This window comes from Amblyomma maculatum, chromosome 3 (assembly GCF_055883805.1).
Source record: "Amblyomma maculatum isolate TAMU_Amacu chromosome 3, ASM5588380v1, whole genome shotgun sequence".
NCBI classification, from domain to species: Eukaryota; Metazoa; Arthropoda; class Arachnida; order Ixodida; family Ixodidae; genus Amblyomma; species Amblyomma maculatum.
The window spans coordinates 155,942,521-155,957,266 of record NC_139346.1 but is presented as its reverse complement, the minus strand read 5'-3'; the positions used below and the strand labels follow the sequence as shown (position 1 = coordinate 155,957,266).

General features: G+C 46.2%; 1 protein-coding gene across 1 annotated transcript in view; it reads right to left on the bottom strand.

Moving 5' to 3' along the window:
- The window catches only part of LOC146196562 (solute carrier family 13 member 2-like), a 26,901-nt gene extending 12,767 nt beyond the window's left edge, over positions 1–14,134 (bottom strand). Inside the window, exons 1-5 of the mRNA XM_084597038.1 lie at positions 13,991–14,134; positions 10,981–11,096; positions 8,767–8,987; positions 5,629–5,713; positions 4,809–5,084 (exon numbers count right to left, since the gene is read on the bottom strand). Coding sequence (XP_084453164.1) covers positions 4,809–5,084; positions 5,629–5,713; positions 8,767–8,987; positions 10,981–11,096; positions 13,991–14,119 — 827 coding nt within the window. The 5' untranslated portion in view covers positions 14,120–14,134. The remainder of the gene's footprint in view (positions 1–4,808; positions 5,085–5,628; positions 5,714–8,766; positions 8,988–10,980; positions 11,097–13,990) is intronic.
- Positions 14,135–14,746: the final 612 nt, after the last annotated feature.

The window sequence follows — 14,746 nt, the reverse complement described above, 5'->3', positions numbered from 1 at the left end:
TTATCAACTCTCGTTTTAAATGTAATTGCTAAAAGAACCGAAGTCAGTTATAGAACTAAAACTTGCACTTTGTTATGTGTGTGCGTATCATATCTCTCTATTGTGCTTTCTAAAACACGTCACTGTATAACATAGAACAAAGAAAGTGCATATATTTCCATTGAGACCCAACCCACGAGGAAGGAACACTTTTTATTCATGCAGCAAGTAGAGGTTATACGTGGATAAGGTACACACGTGCCATTGAAAGTTTAACCTATGTCTTCAAACCGCCTCAGTCTGTAAGAATTTTCTTATAGGTCCTGCCTCATATAATACAATAGTGTTCTAGACCCTCTTCTTCATAAACCTTGCGTCTGGCGCTGTAGGCGTCGGTACTGTGGGCGAACATATCACGTCCATGGCTCTGGCAGGGTGCAGTTAGACACTGAAACTGCCATGCACTGATTGACCATCGGGTGTTGTTACGTCATGAGACCATGTGACATGGCCAAGATGACAGCAGCTGGCTTCGCCTTTGAGATGGGAGGGTGGGGGATGGGGGCACCAACATTGATTATTGGCTTGGCCTGTACGAAATAGTAAGCACTTACAAGCTCTAGGATCCTACTCTTATGATGTCCCGGCAAGGGTATAGTATGAAAGCTATGAAGAATAGCTTACTAGTTGGGACATCTGCGAAAAGAGGCTTCGAGCACTGTTTTGAAGGCCTGCTGATCGGCAGCTTGCCGCGAAAGAACAGCTGGCTTGTCGCACCCAATCTTCGACGGAGAGTTATGCTGCCTACATTCAAGACGTCCTGGCATTTTGCCACATGGTCGATGGCGCCATGAATGAGTCCGATAATGTGGGCCACGTCCTCAAAGGAATTGCCGGAGACGATTTTCACTTGCTCGTCTGCAGGGGCTCCTCCACTAACAACGCCATCACTGAAAAGTGCCGACGTTATGAGCGGGTGAAAAGCCGCCGATGGCAGCACACCGATGCCGACTGCCTTCCGTTATCCTGTTGACCCACAGACGTCAACCAGTTCCAGCAAAGCCGACTTGTTCTTTCGCAAACTTTGGTGACGAGCGACGCCAAGATGCCGAGCTCCACTGTATCATCGACCGCCACGAGTCTGCCAATTTGTCCTCTGTGGTGACACTTTATACCGCTGCAAGTTTAACTCTCCTTGCCCCAACCTCCTCCTTTTTTCTACTAAAACACATTCGCGAAGCAAACTTTCAAGAACTGCGCGATATGCTCACTGCTGGTCATCTGGGCTTCTCGCGCACAATTACGACCGCGTGTTTCAATGATTCTGTTGGTCCCGCATCTATCGCTCTGTACGCCGCTATGTGGGTACTAGCGATCTGTTTCAACGTTGCAAACACCCCCACATTCGCCATGCCGGCCTTCTTCAGTCTGTCGACTAAGAGCATTCCCTAATACAACCTCTGGAAATCGATGGGTTGCAGTTGCCACATACTACTCTATCCACTATGCAATCACGAATGCACTTCCCGCCAATACTGCAACCGATGCCACCAATTTCCTTCTTCGTGACGTTATTTTACACCATGGAGCACCACGTCAACTCGTTACAAAACGCGGCCGCTCCTTCCTTTATGTAGATCAGACATCCTCCGTTCTTGCTCCACCAAACATAAGCTTGCCACTGCCTATCATCCCCAAACGAAAGCTTTCACCGAACGCCTCAACCGTACCCTAACATACATGCTCTCTATGTACTTTTCACTGGACCGCTGTGACTGAGATCTCGCTCTCCCATGCGTTACATTCACATACGATTCCTCCCGCCATGACTGTGTCAATCATTACTCTCTATCTTTTGTACAGGCGCGACCCACAAATTCCCCACGTCCAACGTCTGCTGGTGCACTTCTTGCATACACCCGCGACGCTATTGCTCGTGCCGACCACACCTGCCAACTAGCCTGCTCCCGCCTCGCAGCAAGACGTTTACAGCCGCCTTCATCACACGGTTTCTTTCTCCCCTGGGTACCTCATCTTACTCTGGACACTACCTCGTTGTTTCGGACTCTCAGAAAAACTCTACCGTGTGATCCGTCAGGTCACTGCTGTCACCTATGAGATTGTTCCCGCTATCTTGGACTCTGCAAGTTCTGCCCCACCTGACATAGTGCATATCTCGCGCCATTCGCCGTGTCCTGAAACTGTCTAACCGACACCGGGACGGTGTTTTTCGTGCCGGCGGGCCGTGCTTTGAAGATCGCGAGCGAAGAGGACAAAGTGTTTGAGCATATCGTCCGCTCTATGCTGTGCTGTGGTAGACAGTCGTCTCTCGCTGTATGCCTTTTCTTGTGCCCTGGACCATAGCCCCAAACCACGTAACAATATCAAATCTTTCTGTGCAAGCGATATTTTTTTTAACGCAGCGGAGCATAGCTGATTCTGTCAGTTATGTGCCCCCTTAGCTGTGTTGCGTTTGAAATATAAGCCTTGCACTAACTGGTTTCTGGCTTTGCGTTTTGCATTAAAGGTCTCTCATATGTAGAGTTCGTAAGCCTAAATGATTGGACAAGTTGATTCTACAAAACATAACACCGCAGAAGACATAGACGGTTAAGTTTGTGATTACATTTACAAGCAAAAAACTGATTTTCTGCAGCCGTGTAGGAGAGCAGTATCTTGACATGTTTAAATCCATCACCATAGAAGCTTCAAAAGCCTTTCGATTACTGTCTCTTTTTGTACCATGCTTATTATTTATTTCGTAATAAGCCAGCTTTTATGCATGTATTTGCGTTACAGTCTCATACATCCTCTTTGAGATGAATAAAAGGCTTTTTTCCGTTCATCCTATATGGATGCCTTGTTGGTGATGTTGTGCAGTTGTCAACGCATAAATCTACTTCGTTGCTGGGTTTTTCCTTTTTATTTAACCTTGAAGATACTGGCCCTCTCTTATGCTTATGAGGGGTGATTCTAATGAACTCCCATTGGAAAACCAGTGCCCTATCGCATTCTTTCTTGTTCCTGCTTTGTTCGCGTCCCGCTGTGCTGTTTCACCTCAAAGTATTTCTGTACTTTGTGACAGTCAGTGTGATTGGCCTGGTAAGAACACGAAGTGGCTTGACAATGTCCGTTGTCATCCAGCCGCTTCAATGTGCTCAGCGTGCCGAGAGAAATGTATACGGAAAAGGTTTTTCGTTTTTTCTGTGATTGGTGAGTATCACAGGTGATCTGAGTGAACAAAAGACTAAACTATAGTTTTGCAACTGGCGACAAAACGAGCGTGGTTGCGTATTTTGAGAGCTGTGGCAAGAAACTGCAAAGGTAAAGACATTTAGCAGAAAATGGTGAAACAAGCTGCTAACAATAATTTTATCTTCTGAGACGCGATATTCAACCGCAAGGCTAATCGTTAGCAAGTTCGGCTCACGCTCGAGCCCCGGCCATCACCCTGGAGTCTCTGACTGCCTGTGTTACGTCAGTCGTGTGAAAAGGAGGGCATGAGCAGGCCATGGCTCATTGATAAGACCGTCACCACCGACATTAAAGACAAGGCTAGCACACCCAAGCAGCTACGTCACGAATAGCGGATGGACAATAAATGCTCAGCAAACTAAGCTACGAGCACAGATCTGAGCCGAGTCCCGAGATTTTCGCTCGCCCCATTACTCGTGCCTTACCGGAAGGTTCAATTCGTTACCCTTCACCGGTCATCAGGTAATCATGACGTTCGCTGCTGAGAAAGAAGTACATGCACCGGCCTTGTTAGGTTCTCGGTGATGACTATTAGACAAGCTTCCACGCAGGTATGTTCGCACGGCATGGTTAAAGTGGGGATTTATCTCTCTCTCTCTCTCTCTCTCTCTCTCTCTCGAGTGGTATTTCACGTTACTGGATACCTCACTTCTGCATGGTAATGAATGTGTGCGGGGTAATGATGTAAATTTATGAGCTTGCTAGTTACGTGTACCCCAAAGTTACGTGTTCAGAAAGCCTAAATGGCGAACCCAAATATTGCGAAGACGCCCACAGCCCGTCCTTCGATAGCTTTAGATAGGTATGTTGAATTATATACAACTCCGTACTTGCACATTAGCGTTGTACAGCATACGCCCACAGTCATGTGCGTAAATTTATTTTACGATTATCACAAATGCTTGTGATGAAGAACGGCTTCACAAAACAACATATTATATGAGGTGTGGTAGCATGTGTTCATGCATTAACATTTCTCTCAACTTCAATTTAATCCATCTCTGCACTCACGAACTCCCTCTCGTTGATCGCCTTCCAGAATGCCGGGTCGGATCGTCTTCATCTGTATGTTCCGCCCAAATAGGGCTTATCATCAGTGACGTCGCACATTAAGATAAAAAAAGATTAAAAGTCCAATGCAAGAAAATGACTTGAGAACAAAATACCAATGGCAAAATTTTTTGCACCAATTTCATCCCTCAAACTTTTATCTGGATTGTGGCGATAATAACATAAAAATGTAATGCCGAAACCAGATTCTAGGCACCGGCGTTGTTTCGGCGTCGCCGTATTATGAAGTAGGCTGTCTTCAGAAAAGGTAGCTAAACAGCGAGGGGGCAGAGCGTATGTGAAATACCACATTAGTCTAGCAACCATTAACGTACAGCTTCCTTTTCAGGCGAAGCTTCTGAAGGGCCGACATTTGTTGACCTAAATTTCAGAATTCAATCAGAAGGTATCAATGTGCCAATTTTCGTCTTCCCCGCCTGCTACATTTAAAATGAGACGGAGGATTGAGGCAAATATATATAGATACAACCAACACGAGATGTGATTGAGGTCTAATTCCTTACTTGGCGTATTCCGCCTGAAGAATCAGGTTTGGCGGCGTTCCGATGAGGGAGCCCGTGCCTCCGATGTTGGCGGCATAGGCGACGGCCAGAAGCATCGACTGGCGCATGTGGCTGACACGGATCTCATGTTGCGCCCTACACAGGCACATACAAGCTTGGTTCGACTGCCGAAATACAGATCGCACTTGCTGCTGTCTTGCTTTAGCTGAATAGGCATAGAGTAGAACACGTACTGCAAGACGTGACAGCGAAAGGTAGCCCACAATGGGCGAACAACTGCGGAAAACGGTTCAAACCATGACAGATCAGCCTTCTCAATATCGCATTGTTCCGGGGCCGTACATTAAATAATAGTAAAATTCAGTAGCTGGTGCAGGAACGACACGATGTCCTGAAAGCAATAATGCTCTCACAGAGGTGAAAGGCAACACATGCGCGGTTTTTTGAACAATACCTTTTATTCTCCCCCCCCCCCCCCCCCCCCCCCCCCCCGTAGATACTGCACAGGTTGAAGTAAATTTGAGCATTGGAAGCAACCCAGGAGTAATACGCAATAAGGTGTATTGAACGCCATGGGAACACAGCATGATCAGCGATTAATGTGCAATGAATAAATGGTCCTGAATTTTCTGCCTGACTTCTCTTCAAACCAAAATTTTGTCAATAAGACAGCTTTTTAACTACTCGCAATTCATGATCATGTTATAAAGGAGCGAAGGCCAGGAACAACTAAAAAAATGTGTCCATGACAGTAGTCTGTAGCAATGCGCATAGCGCCATGTTGCAAACGATCTCCATGTTTCTCTTGTCGAATACTCACTCTAACGCGGCCAGTTCGTCCGACGGAACCTCTCCGCCTTCGGCGCTTCGCTCCAATGGTTCCGCCGAAGGGTCGTAGACAGTCTCTGCGAGATTACAAGCAAACAAGTACGTAAAAGCAACTAGAAGTAAATTATTTTTTACTAACTTAATTGCATATGCCGCTTTTTTCTTTGGACAGATTTCTCCCTCAACGTACTGAATTCATTGCGCCATTAAGCTTACGTTACGAAGAGCCGAAAAGAAACATTATTTATATTAAGGATCTGTAAGCTTCCTGAGACCTTGTAGAATTGTATTCTTCCAGGCTCTCGGACGGGATTCTATTTGTGGGATGCAGGTTGAGCTTTGAGACAAAAGGGCTAAGAAGACACTACTAGCTGAGTGCGTCCCTGCTTCCTCCAGAATTTCAAGATGGCTACCACTAACGGTTCTCAATGGCCTCAAATTCCGAGACACAACGCCTCCAGAACTCCCAATACTCTCAAGCAACAACCTCTAGGTTGTAGAGAGACTAACTCCCAGGTTTACAATGCTACATGTACACATTTGGTCAAGTAGATTAAAACGTGAAGACAGATAAGCTTACAGTGCTTTACCTACAAGGAATAAAATAACGTATTCGTTGTAGAATAAGAAAAACCTTACATTTCAATCAGCTAAGAAACCAGAACGGCTTTAATAAAGGCTACATAAAAAAAATATGCTCGCACTAGATAATCGTCATCAGTGGGACTGTACTCGCTGCAGGGCACAACATACCGCTCCTATGTTCTCCCATTAAATCTGCCCTGTGCTAAATGTGGCCAACTTAGCAAAAACAACCTCGCCTCCACAATCCCCTCCCCCCCCCCTTTTTTTTAACTTTCCGACGCCCGATGCTACGCTTGCCTTCTCTTGAAACTCAGTACGTTGCCCCTAACTCCTATCCGTTTTCATGCTGTGCATCACATGTCCTGTCCATGCTCATTTCTTATTTTTGAGCATGGGTATAATATCACTGGATGGTTTGGTCCCCCAACCCATGCTACTCTCTTGCTATCTTTTGACTTTGATTTACATAGCTCGCTGGGTTTGGGGTTTAAGTTGGATTATTTTCATTAGCCTCCAAGCTCCTCCTGATAGCAGAGTTTCGGTAAGACACAGGTTCTATATACATTCCTTTTGAGGTATACTGCTAAACTGTCTTTCACCATCTGGGAGTACGTGTCAAATGCGCACAATCCACCTCATTTTAGTTTTCTAGTTATGAATGCCGAAGCATAACTAGCCTCATTAGGCAAAAATCGATTGAAGCCAAAAGCTAGACGCCCGCGTGCTTGAGCTATGTCGGTGGTTAAATAACCCCGAGAGGTCGAAATTTCCGGAACCCTCCACTAAGGTGCACCTCATAGCCTAATTTTTATTTTTTTTCATGGGGGCGGGGGGGGGGGGGGGGGGGGGGGGCAACGTTAAACTTCATAAACCAATCGACCATTAGAGTGAAATTCGTCTTGAAAACCAGACGCTGTTGTCAACATTCCATGGTACCCATATAGAGGGGGGAGGGTGGAAAATCGACTTTAATAAAAATAATTCTAGGGAGCACTTCGGACTACTTACATTACAGTGGCTAGCCCCCCCCCCCCCCCCCTCTTCCACACCTCTTTCTTTCTTCCTTTCCTTCTTTCTTTCTTTCTTTCTTTCTTTCTTTCTTTCTTTCTTTCTCTCTTTCTTTCTTTCTTTCTTTCTTTCTTTCTTTCTTTCTTTCTTTCTTTCTTTCTTTCTTTCTTTCTTTCTTTCTTTCTTTTTTATTTCTCTTACCTCCCTCCGCGTCGCGCGTATTTCTTTCCCTCTTCCTTTTCTTATCTATATTCTCCTCTGTCGGTGTCCCGCCGGGGTGGTGCAGTGGTAAGACGCCTGGCTACTGCGCCAGAGTACCCGGGTTCGAACCCGACCTTGGCGGCTGCGTTTAGATGGAGGCGAAACGAAGAGGCGTCCGTGTGCTGTGCGATGTCAGCGCACGTTAAAGGTCCCCAGGTGGTCGAAATTACTCCGTAGCCCTCCACTACGGCTCCTCTTTCTCTCTTTCCACTTTCACTCCCACCTTCCTCCCTTCCCTTACGGCGCGGTTGCGGTGTCCACAGAACACAAGTGAGACAGTTACCGCGCCTTTGCCTTCCTATAAATAAATCTGTCCGCACGAGGCAGCGGAGGTGGCTCAGCTACAGAGCCAGTAGCAGGCCCGTGAATTTTCTTTTCCTTCTTCCTACAGCCACAACAACAACAACAACAACACAACAAAGATTCTTTCTCGGACTGTATGCTGTGTGGTTCGGCATTCAAGAAAGCGCCAAATGAAAGGCGCAGCATGAACGCGTGGATCGGACACCAGGCGGGGTCAGCTTCGTATATGTATGAATTGGAATCTCGTGATATCCCGCGGAATATCACGGATTCACGCACGAAAGGACCCTCATGAGCCTATTTGACATTGTGGTCCAAGCCCAAGCCACAATGGATAGTTGTTTCCACCATGCCTAAGCAGCACGTATTGAATAGCATTGTACTAAACAGCACGTATTAAACAGACTACTAAAGTATCTTCGGAATGCGAACTGATGCTACAGTAATACTAATTTTTTAAATCAAGCAGAGGGCGCCGTGACTGCGCCAACGCAGGGTCTAGTGAAGACAAGTCTTGACACAGTGAAGAACTGCTTGAAATAAACATAGATGAACCCTAGAATGCAATTAGACTACGTCTCGCTGCCAGGTTGTGACTACTCGGAAATTCTCGTCGCTTTGTAGCGACAGAATCCTAATATCATTAGTATAATGTATTATAATGTGCAAAAAAACGCGCAAACATATTATCAGAATGAAATTTAAATGCATTTAGAAACATCTGCAGCGAAACTGTGGCCATAAAAGCCGTAATGCTTTTTCATTCTTGCACGTAAGCCATTGCCTCTAGCGTTTTTTTCCCCCTCTCGTTATTCGAATCCGCGGTCCCTTTACTACCTTACTAAAGATTCAGGTAGAACGAAAGGAAGAAGATGGTTTGCACGGTATATACTACCTTGCTAACAATGAGCTACCCAGAGTGAAACGGAGTGGAAAGTGAGGACACAGTCCTTTCGGTGGGTTATGCCCTCACTCTCAGAGTGGCATATGGACTCAGGGAGGATCTTTCGGTCTTCGCTCTTGTCTGTAGTGTCTATAGATGGAAGAGTGAAAAAACCTTCGGAAGGATTCCTCCCGCTCCCGTGCACTTGGTTGAGAACAGCCATTACTATGGGCGCCATGATGGATGCCGAAGCGGTGTTGGGAATCCACATGGACATGAACATCGTGACCAGCATGAATCCCAGCAGGAGTCTGGAACGCAGAACAAAATGGCGTTTGTGGTGTGTCTATGCAACTGCAACACCTCCTATGTTGGTCTATGTCGGGAATTCTCAAAGGCGTTCACCGCGATGGATATCGCGCTTTAAATTGGCTCGCACGTGACAGTTCAGCACGCTCCTTAAACGCCGTAAACACACCCACGTGTCAGACTTTTTTCTCCTCGCTCGTTGCAAAGAGTCGATTGACGTGCTGAGTCCCACTTCGTGGATTTCATTTTGCAGAGGGTTGCGTTATTACTTTTCAGAAGTTGCATATATATTGTTTAAATGAGTAATAAGGGCTTTAAAAATTCGACAGAATGCGGAAGCATTATGTTACGTTGCATTACTTTGTAAAGGGCTGATTCATGCCACGTTGGATAACTATGAATCGTGAGTACAACTGTGAGTCGTGACTATGCCTAATGATTGTAAAAACTCTACGCCTTATTCTATATTATTTTGTCAAGTGCTCAGCTGTGCTACAGCCCGCCAAGCCCCCCAGCCAAAAGCACCCGCCAGAGGTATGCTTGTCAGGTGAACCTTAATATAAGCACAGAGTAACACAACCGACAAGAGGGATATTCGAGCCCTTTTGCGGCCGAGCTCGACGTTCCACGCATTCACAAGATGGTGTTACACGTACAAGAATACCTTTTGGTTTAAGGACATTAGAGGAAAAATAGACAACTGACATGTAGAACTGACAAAACAGAGGTTATTTTTGCACGACAAGAATAAGTGCAAAATATATTGGTAGTCAGAGGTGGCATGCACCACTGTTGACATGATTCAAAGGCTTAGCCTCATTCAAAATTCCTCCATTCATAAAGAAATAAGCGTCCAAGGGGGCACGATTCCAGCGCTTTCGGAACGTTCCCAGTTCACGTGAATTTGTCTTTTTCCGCTTTACCTCCCACCACCCCGCCGGGGTGGCGCAGTGGTTACGGCGATCGACTACTATTCCCAAAGACGCGGGATCGAATCCCGGCCTCGGCGGCAGCTTTTCTATGGAGGCGAAAAGCAAGGCGTCCGTGTGCTGTACGATATTAGTGCACGTTAAAGAACCCCAGGTGGTCGAAATTTCCGGAGTCCTCCACTACGGCGTCTCTCATAGCCGAAGTCGCTTTGGGACGTTAAACCCCACAAACCAACAAACCAACCAACCAGCTTTGCCTCCCACCTTCCTCCCTTCCCTTACGGCGCGGGTCAGGTGTCCACAGAAACAAGTGTGGCATATGCTGCGCCTTTCCTTTTCTGTTAACCAATTATTATTGTATTAAACGGCGACTTATCGCAAGCGCCTTCATGAAACTACGCGATGCATGCCAAAAAGAAAAAAGAAACTGAAAGTGAAATTGTAGGCTACGAGATTTAATGCTGATTTTAGGTGCCTATCTCTGATTCTGGTGTGCTCGTCGCCCTCATTGGTAGTTCCTGCAAAATCGGCCGTGACGTGCGCTCTCGTGACGTCACACAAATCGCCGACTGATCCGTGCCCGGCCATGTCACGCAAAAAATACAGAGGCATGCTCATGATTGTCCTGCGAGAATCCCGCCGCCACCGCTGCCATCACTGGCTTCCGTTGTAGTAAGACATATAATGTTTTCGCATTTACATTCTACCAGGCCTTATTTGTGGCGGTTCACAAATGACAGAAAAAAAATGTTAACGACTGCATATAGAGGTCGGATGCAAAGAGAAAAATGCAGCCTTGTTCTTGCCGGTGTTACATCGGTTTCTACAGTTCGTCATTTAATATGCCGTCCGGAATAATTGAAACCGCTGAAGCAGCCTTAAATTGTGCAGGATTATTATTTGACCTTTGCACAGCTGCATCAAGTACAGAAGTCTATGGCCGTAGAACATAGACGCGCCACGGACAAAGCATGCATACGCCCTTAGGAATTATTGTACGATAAAAGCGGTGGACAGTATTTCCAGCAGCAAGACAGTGCAGGGCTTCAGCGTCACAGCTAGTTACCTCCGTGTGCTGGTTCCGATTCCCAGGAGTGACTTGAGGGCCAGGCGCTGATGGAGACGGCTCGTCTCCACAGCAGCGGCCACCGCCAGCGATCCGAACAAGACGAAGCCAATGTTCTGCGCGCGTGAAAGAAGATATGTGCTGTGTGATGGCGAGAGCAGCTTCCTTCTCTATCATGATAATTAAGTCAAACGAGACCTGCATATTCACAAACCAAACTAGTTTGACTAGGGCCTGATAATTGTTTTAACCTCTAGGAAAATTAATTGCAGGAGTGACATCTACCAGAACAACTTCTCCAAGTTCTACAAGAATGTCATGGGAATGTCAGGTTTCATAATTATCAGTTCAGTCGTTCAGTCGTGTCCGGCTCTTCGTGACCCTATGGACCATGTCACGCCACGCTTTCCGGTCTCTCACTATCTTCCTAACATCACATAACTTCATCTGCAGTGCCTCGAGGATGCCATTTAACCATCGCGTTTGCTGCCTACCCCTTCTCCGGCGACCCTCAACCTTTACCAACATCAAATCTTTCTCCAGCGACTCCTCTCTTCTCATCAGATGACCAAAGTAGCTGAGCTTTAACTTTAGAATTTGACCCTCCAATGAGCAGTCAGGGTTTATGGTCGACAATATCGACTGATTTGATCTTCTGGCAGTCCAAGGAACTCTCAAGAGTCTTCGCCAGCACCACAATTCAGACGCGTCAATTCTTCGGCGATCAGCCTTTTTCACAGTCCAACTCTCGCATCCATACATCACAAATGGAAAGACCATAGCACGAGTTATACGGATCTTGGCTGGCAGATTAATGTCTCTGCTCTTTACTAGGCGGTCAAGGCTAACCATTGCTCTCTTTCCCAGAAGCAGGCGTCTCCTAATTTCATGGCTGCAGTCTCCTTCCGAGGTAATCTTGGAGCCTAAGAAGAGAAAATCTGTCACAGCTTCCACTTCTTGTCCATTGATGCTCCAGGACTTAATAGGGCAAGACGCCATGACCTTTGTCTTTTTAATGTTCAGTTTAAGCCCAAACTTCTCACTCTATTCTTGTACGCAAATCAGAAGTCTCTTGAGTTCCACTTCACTTTCTGCCATTAAAGTAGTATCATCCGCATATCTAAGGTTGTTGATACGTTTTCCAGCAATCTTCACTCCAGCTGAAGACTCGTCCAGACCGGCCTTCCTCATGATGCACTCTGCATATAGGTTAAATAGGCAGGGCGACACTATGCAGCCTTGCCTCACTCCTTTCTCAATCGGAAACCAATCAGTAAGACCATGCCCAGTTCTGACTGTGGCCTCTTGTCCTTCATACAGGTTCCTGAGGAGACAGATGAGGTGAATTAGAACTCCCATCTCTTGGAGAGCTCGCCACAATCTGCTGTGATCTACGCAGTCAAACGCTTTCGCATAATCAATAAAGCAGAAGTAGATGGGTTTCTGGAACTCTCTTGCTTTTTCCATGACCCAGCGAAGGTTGGCAATTTGGTCCCTAGTTCCTCTGCCCTTGCGAAACCCAGCTTGCACGTCCGGAAGCTCCCGATCCACATACTACTGCAGCCTATCTTGGAGGATTTTCAACATCACCTTGCTAGCATGCGAAATAAGCACGATCGTGTGGTAGTTGGAACAATTTTTGTCACTGCCTTTCTTTGGAATGGGGATGTAAACTGACCTCCTCCAATCCTGTGGCCACTGCAGGGTTGTCCAAATCTTCTGACATAATGTATGCAGAATGTTAACAGCGTCATGGTTGAGGTTTTGAAGCAACTCAGCTGGAATGCCATTAATTCCGCTAGCTTTGTTCTTAGCAAGGCTGGCTAAGGCCCATTCAACTTCACTCTTCAGGATTCCCGGCTCGAGATCAGTTCGTATCACCTCTATAATCTGCTTATTTTCGAACGTACTGGATGTGTCACATACGGCCAGATTCTTCTGAGTGAGTTATGTTTTCTGATATTGCACGTGTATTGTGTTCCTCTTCACCGATTTAATGCTATTTTAGGCACCGTGGACATTACATTTTGATACAAGTAATCTAATTCATACAACTTGTGTTATAAAGACGAAGAGGATAATTATTTCCGAGATTTCTTCGTCCTAAAAGTATTGCTTGCTCTTCTTGAATACGTTGATTCCTATCTGCTTGCTCTTCTTGAATACGTTGATTCCTGTCGGCAACAAAAGACGAATTTTTTGCTCAGAAAATTATACCGTTTCCCCGTCTGTCATGAAATTAACTGGTGTGACAGCACAGCCTGGGAAATCCGCTCTCGAAAGTGTGGCAACGCGTCGATCGAAGTGGATTTGCCAAAGGCATTGTTGAACATGTCCACTTGAATGCGACGTTTCATTCAGTAATAAACTTGAAATATATTGCGAAGTTTTCAATGTTCCCATTCCCAACAGCGCGTCACTTTCCATGCACTGTGAATGACACAATGGTGCGCATTTCTCCGGTGAACTCCGCCTCGGACACGAAGCGCGCCCCTTCGGGCATTCATCCGTTTTGGAAAACAGGTCTGATGTCGCGCGGTCTGCACTGATTCCACGACGTACGCCATCTCGAGAGCACAGCTGGCGGAAGTGCATCGGAGCAGCAGTGAGGGCTTTATCAAAGATAAATACGTTACTCAGGAAAGAAAGAACATCCAAGTTTTCATTTCGATTGAAAATTTTATTCTCCTTCATTAGTGAAGAGAAAGATTTTTGCCCAGACGTACTGGGCAGCCCTCGTACGTGGTGAGCTGTAAAAGCTCTACACGTTCCTCGAAAAAAAATCAGGAGCAGTACCCAGCATTGTAAAACTTGCATCACGGCGTGCTCTGAAAGCAGACAGGCAGCAATAAAGGACGGGCGCGAACCGGCTGGTTAGCGCCACTCCGGCTGGTTCAAACATGAAGCACTGCACCTCCAATGGTGCTACATAGTAACTATATCACCAGCGCATCAGATAAGTGCAGCTCTTTACAGGCCAAAGCTTAATTAGTCTACGTAAGGCACTCACATTGAAGTACAGGGTGGTCGTCTTGGTGGTGGTCAGAATGCCGAACAGCGGAAACAACACCAGTGGCATGAGCGCAGTGACCGCCAGCGGTATCGGCTCCGCAGTCCAGTAGGCCGCCATCCAGATCATGGCGTAAGCGCTCAGGCCGGCCTGCAAAGTCCGTGTACACGCACTTTGTGCCCCTGCCAAGTCCTCAAAGGAGCAAAGTAACATCTTGTTCGCGCTGTCTCGACACAAACACGAGCACCGCTTTGAGGACCAGGCCAACAGTCAGTTCCTTCACAACAAGGTTAGTTAATTAAAATGGGCTCTACCACGCACTTCCTTACTCGATGTTGTAACATTTACAATCGCTTGCTATTCTTGAACCATAATTATTGCCTCTGAATATTTTCACACAGAAAAAGTATACAGTGAGAAATAGGAACCTTAGCGTATGACCGAAATCATGACAGTGCGCATCGCAGCATCGCGTCCGGTTTCCTCTTGCAACTTTCAAATCGCATAAATTAAGTGTAACTTATGTTCAATTTTTATTGTATTAGACTCACAAACAGAAAATGAAATGCCTGTGATAAGTTCTGGTGTTTTAGCTAAATATTACAGCAGGAATATGCATTACAAGGGCACAGATACATATTCCCGACGTAGGTGGCAATGCTAGTCAGGTAGCAATCATCAGCAGCCCATCTGAAGTCACGTTCCTATCTCCGTAAATTGAAGGGCGTGGGATGTGTTACCTTGTTCCCCATGTAG